This window comes from Chaetura pelagica, unplaced genomic scaffold (genome assembly GCF_000747805.2).
Source record: "Chaetura pelagica isolate M959 unplaced genomic scaffold, ChaPel_1.0 scaffold123, whole genome shotgun sequence".
Lineage (NCBI taxonomy): Eukaryota > Metazoa > Chordata > Aves > Apodiformes > Apodidae > Chaetura > Chaetura pelagica.
The window spans coordinates 262,275-268,271 of NW_009953295.1; the positions used below are offsets into that span (position 1 = coordinate 262,275).

The following is a 5,997-nucleotide window of genomic DNA, read 5'->3' on the forward strand; positions in this document are numbered from 1 at the left end:
ACTCTTTCCAGTCAGATATTTCCAGGCAGATATTGCACATACTGCTAAGATTCACTCTCCACTCCCCTGTTCCTGAGAAGAGAACTGAACAGCACCTGATTTCTCATATGACAGATGTTTCAATCCCTCAGTCATTTTCATGGACCAGCACTGGAATTGCTCCAGTAAATCCATACATCTCTTGTACTGGTGAGCTCAGAGCTGGCCCCACTACTCCAGATGTGACTTCACCAGTGCTGTGTAGGGTGGAAGGATCATCTCCCTTAGCCTGCTGGCAGCACTCTTAATGCAGGCCAGGGTGCCTGGGGACTGGTTATTCTTCCTCAGGTGCAGGATTCACATTTTACTGTGACCTAAAGGAGTTCCCTGTCAGCCCATTTCTGCAGCCTGTCAAGGTTCCACTGGGTGACAAACATGACCCTCTGGTGCATCAGCTATTCCTTTGAGCAGTTTTGCAGATGATACAAAACTAGCAGTGCACTCTGTCCCCCTCAGCAAAAACCCTGACAATTCTGTGTGAATGGAAAATGCTAAGCCACCTTGGTCATGAAGCTGTTTACTACAGGGCTGATAAGTACTGTGCTTCACTGGCTTCTTAGGTTTATAGAAGTTAAAAAGTTAATATTCTTGGGTTTTTTGCATAGAGGAATCTATTCCATATTAAGCTGTGATATGTCAGTTTCTCTACAGATATTTCCTTTTTATCCATTTCCAATCACAGAGAGGGGAAGCCCCATGGAATTGCTATATCTGGAACAAAATTTAACATATCAAAAGTGGAAGTAAAGGATTATGCTCATAAATTTTTCTGCCACTTCATCTATGGTTCTCAACAATTTACAGCCTACATCAAATTGGAACGCCCAGGTATGAGATCTCATCTTGATAAACTAGTGATCAATCATGCCTACTTCTCAGTGAGTCTGACAACACCCTACTTAAAACTAAAACTGCCTGGATGTGCCATAGTGCAAACTAGGCAATGCAGCTCTATCTTTCTTTGTGAATTTTTTTGTCATATTCTTAAAAAAAATTAAAGAAAATAGCACTTTTGATTTGCTTGGTTGTCTCTCATTCAGTGCTTTAGGAAACATTAATGAAAGACTCCAATTTATTAGAAGCAAGTATGAGACATCTGTGGAATACTGTGCCTCATTTTACATACTTATAACTAACACTTTATGTACTTGTACTTACATGTGGATCAGAGATTGTGTGTCTAGAAGAGCAGTGAAAATGGCTGGTTCTCTAAAAGAGCTGGGGGGAAGACATACCTACATGTGGAATAGGCTGTCAAAAGGACATGAATGTATATGTGAACCTGGTTGTTCTGTCCCTCAGGAGCAAATAATGGACTCAGATTGCCAGGAGGAAAAAAAATAATCTATTTGTATAGTAGAAGAAACTCTTAACAGTGATGTTAGTGAAGGAGCAAAATAGATTCCTTGGAAAGGTTAGGGACTTTGTATTACTGATGCACGTGCTGTGTTATCACCTGCTAGATAGGCTCATGCATGTAGACTGGGAGCATTCTGCCACTTGTTGGAGACCCCAGCTCAGAAACAAAGACAAGTTTGGCCTATTGCTGGCTAACGTGAAATTTTCTCTTTAGTAGATTAACTTAAAGAAGCTTTAAAAACTCAAATGCGAGGCTGAAGAAATGATTTCTTTTTATTTAAAAGCAGAAACACAAAAAAAGAACTCACCAGATAAGTGCTCATTTTTAAAAATATAGCTGGAGAAGGGCCTGTGGTCTTATTGAGCTGCCTTTGTCAACTGAGCCAACCCATTGGCAAATATTCTCAAATTTACCTTTAGCTGGCCACATTGTAAACAAATAGTTGTCTCAAAGTAGATTTGAGCTCCAGCTTGTTTCCTAACTAAATTCTGCATAAAGAATGTCAGGGTTGGATTTAACCTCAGAAATCCTTTAATATACATGAACTAAAAAAATGCAGTTTGTGGAGGGTGTTTGTTTTAAGGACAACAGGTCTCTTAAGGACAACAAATTTGTAGATTCAATGACAGATCTTTGAAAGGGCTGGGGAGCTGGTTGATCTGGGGAAAACAGCATGGTCATGAAATCACCTCCCCACCTCTGACTTTCCTGCTTTCTGACTGGTAAAATTTTGTACTAGACTGCTCGCTGTACTGCTGCACTGGGATATATGTCAATGTTTTGGTGTTTCAGTTGAGGAGTACCCTCATTTATCACACTGCTAAGGTATCTTTTCTGTGCAAGATAAAAGTAGGCTTGTCAAATATCAGTGTTTGCAGAAAGCATACATGAAAAACTTTCATGATTTTGAATGTCTCTTTTGTCGTTCTTCAGTTCTAGCATGTAACTGTTTTGTCTGTTTGTTTTCTCTCTTCTTATTTCACTCTACTGCAGCTCAGAACATTCAGGGTTACCTCATTGGTGGAGGAGTTTCTTTGGTATTTTTGGTATTTTTCATTCTCTTTATCTACAAGATCTTCAAAATTGATATTGTGCTTTGGTATAGGGACTCCTGCCATCCTTTCCTGGGTAAAAAAGGTATGTTTGTGTTACAGTGCAGTGTGTTGTAATGAGCCTCCACCTTCCCTTGCAAAGCAATGAGTTAATCTCAAGGAGTGTGATTGGTCTTCCTTGGGATTTTTTGAAAGGATAACATGTTTTTAGGATGTTTTTAGAATCAGTTCAGATAACGAAGGCATCCATAGGCGAAAAATCAACAGCTTTCCAGAAATCCAGTACTACAATTCCTTTCCCTGAAGATCCACTTTAGTGGTTTGAATGCTGTTCTGACAGCAGTTGTTCAGCTTTCTTTCAGTTAGTCTTCCTAGGCAAAGCAGTAATTGTTGAGGTGTGCTTTTCCACAGATAAACCAGGACAAATTTCACTTTATTTTATCTTCTATTTGAAGGCACTTGTGATTATTTTATTTGCTGTAAATTCCTGGCATTCAGAAAAATATAGGTTTGCTATCTAGGAGAGTATGTTGAAGTATACTTCATATATGAAGTAATTTCTAAACATTTCAGGGGAGGTGCATGGTTAGAGAAACAGAAAGTATCTTATAGAGGTGTTGAGATTCTGTTGGGTTTCTTTAAAGTCTTTTAAATTTGGTCTTTCTGAAAAGTTTGTTCCAAAGTATCTAATACAATTCAGACCTTCAAGTTTGCTGGATACTTCGGTTTTATTTTCATGTCTCAGTGGTTGCTGTGTTTTGGAACTCCAGGTTACAAAAGTGATCTATGAGTTACATGATAGCTGGAATTTTAAATATTCAGTTGTACTATTGGAAGTGCTATTTTCCAGATAATTCAGTGATAACACTATTTAGGGTTCAAAAAATTCTCAAACCTACTTAATTTTGCAGATCTCTTTTGCCTATTCAGATTGAGCATACTGAATTCTAGATTTTACAAATATTTCAGGCCTAGTATAGTTACACATACCTAGATAATAGCAGGATTAGGAATTAAATAGCTATTCATATTAGAGGTGTTTTGTTTGCTTGCTTGCTTTTATGTATTTAGAATTATTTTTTATATTACTCCTGTTGCTCACTCTTTAGTTTCAGATGGGAAGATCTATGATGCTTACATTCTGTACCCAAGGAACAGAGAGAGTGGCTTGTATTCATCAGATATTTTTGCTCTGAAGATACTGCCAGAGGTCTTGGAAAGACAGTGTGGATATAACCTCTTCATATTTGGGCGAGATGATTTACCAGGAGAAGGTAAGCTCAGATTACACTCGAGTTTTCTTATGGGTAGCTGCAGACATAACTCAAACAGGCAATCAGATGTGATTGTAGATATCTCCCACTATTGAATAAGCTATGAATTTCTTGTTCTCTCTCATGAAGAATGACACAGCACTGGGAGCTCCCATGAAGTCTGTTTATCTTAGCCTTTCCCTTATCATTATTTAGCTCTTTGAGGTTTTTTCAGTGCCTGGCTAGCCTAGATGTCTGGAGATGGAAGGATGATGAGGGGAACAGGACTTGAAATTGTGTTTTTGTGTGATGACTAATGGCAAGAAACATGGAAAAGTGGGTCTTGTGAATGCTGTGAAAAGAGCCTGTTGCTTTGAGGTGCCATTTGATGGGAAGACCTCTCAACTGTTTTAATTTTATTTGCAATGAGAATCACTGTCAAATCAGCAGGATGCAAAAAACAGTATAGTGGATGCTTACTGCAGGTGGGGAAAAAAATACAAAGTAACATGAAGTTATCAGAAACAATCAGCAGTATCAAGGACTATTTGTACCAAGAGAAAGTGCTTACAAAGCATTGCCTTCCTTGCAAAGTTTTAATATCCTCCTGGAGGTTTCCTCTGTGTGCATATGCACGTCAGATATAAATTTAAAGCATCTGAAACTAAAAATTGCAAAGTCTGTCCTGTTGGCTTCTCATGTGAGGTGAAATGATGAAAGTCTTCTGAATCCTTCTTGATCTTATGACTTTAGAAAAATAATTCTGAGACAGAATAAATTTGCTGAGTAGACCTTAAATAAAAGCTTTTGTTTAAAAAAGATTGGGTGTGAACAAACCACATAAGGTAGTTCGTGAAGTATGTGGTTAGATCTGAAGGCTTTTGGTAGTGGTTTGAGAAGGAAAGGTTCCCTTGGAAATAGAACCTAATGTGCTGCTTTTTTATTTCCAGCTTGAAAAAATGCAGGAGTCTTTTCTAAGGGTTAACTTTAGAATGGTCTTTGTGTGGTGTTTACCATACTTGCTGTTTGGGAATTAATTGGAATGCCATTGAAGGGAGAATTCTTTCCTTTCTCTCCCACTTACATGTAGCAAAAAGCAGTTAAGCGTATAAGAATAAGCCATTTGAAGAAAAAGGTCATTGTTTTACCTAGGCCCATGGTTTTGGAACTTTTTTTTTTGTTTAGTTTTTTTTTGTGTGTGTGTGTGGTTTCTTTGTGTTTTTGGTTTTTTTTTGCAATTGCACTTATGATGGCAATAAAATTGCATTAGCAAGATAAGTGTTAGAGAGTTAGTAGCTCTTCTCTGTTTATGCAAAACAAGAATATATACATGCAGTCTGATGGGGTCAGATTGTGTTGCATTGGCTAGATCTCTACTTGTTGGCTAGCCCAATATAGCTGTTTGCATGTTCTTATCCTGTCCCTAGTTGTGAAGTACAGTGAAGGAAGCAGCTGCAACATGTTAGTAACAAAAACAATAAACATACAGCCTTAATTTTGCACAACCTTTTTCTCTACAGCTGTGATCAGCGTTGCTGATGAAAAAATCCGTCAGAGTAGAAGAGTGATAGTTGTTTTAGTACCAGAACCCTCCTGTTACAGTGTTACAGAAGATGTGTCTGAAAAGCATCTAGCCATGTATAATGCTCTTATCCAAGATGGCATTAAAGTAATTCTCATTGAACTTGAAAAAATAAAAGATTACGAGGACATGCCTGAAGCCATCAAATATATTAAGCAAAAGCATGGGGCTATCCGATGGGAAGGGGACTTCTCGGAAAGGTCTCACTCGGCAAGTACCAGATTCTGGAAGAAAGTTCGCTACCACATGCCATCCAGAAAAAATGCATCTTCATCAGTATTGCATCTGTTGCCAAAAGACTTCAGTTCTCCCTAAATAGCAACAGAGAAATGATGCTGATCACTTAGGTGAACTGAATTAGTCAGTGATGGTTCAACTGAAGGCCACATGTATCTGTTTTGTGCAGACAATCGAATCCAGATTTTCTGGAAAGGAGGTACTAGAACTTTTTCTGCAGATGTGAATCGTCCTTTCTTCTGGCCAGCTCAACAGAATGCCTGGAAATGTCATCAGTAGCACAGTGATGACATGGAAACCATGTAGGAAGTACATGAGGCCTTTTCTGAGAGTTGCACTGTGATTTGGTGGAATTATTTTGGTGTTAAAAATGGAAGAGGAAAAAAACCTATCGAACCCCGGAAAACTTTTTTTTTTAATTATTATTTTTTTAAATTAAAGGTTGAATATGAAGGGGACTATATTAATTACAAA

At 38.1% G+C, this 5,997-nt stretch overlaps 1 protein-coding gene across 1 annotated transcript in view; it reads left to right on the forward strand.

The window, feature by feature from the left end:
* LOC104389002 (interleukin-1 receptor type 1-like) overlaps positions 1-5,601 on the forward strand; it is a 26,098-nt gene extending 20,497 nt beyond the window's left edge. Inside the window, exons 8-11 of the mRNA XM_009997944.1 lie at positions 722-867; positions 2,393-2,536; positions 3,561-3,725; positions 5,225-5,601. Coding sequence (XP_009996246.1) covers positions 722-867; positions 2,393-2,536; positions 3,561-3,725; positions 5,225-5,601 — 832 coding nt within the window. The remainder of the gene's footprint in view (positions 1-721; positions 868-2,392; positions 2,537-3,560; positions 3,726-5,224) is intronic.
* Positions 5,602-5,997: the final 396 nt, after the last annotated feature.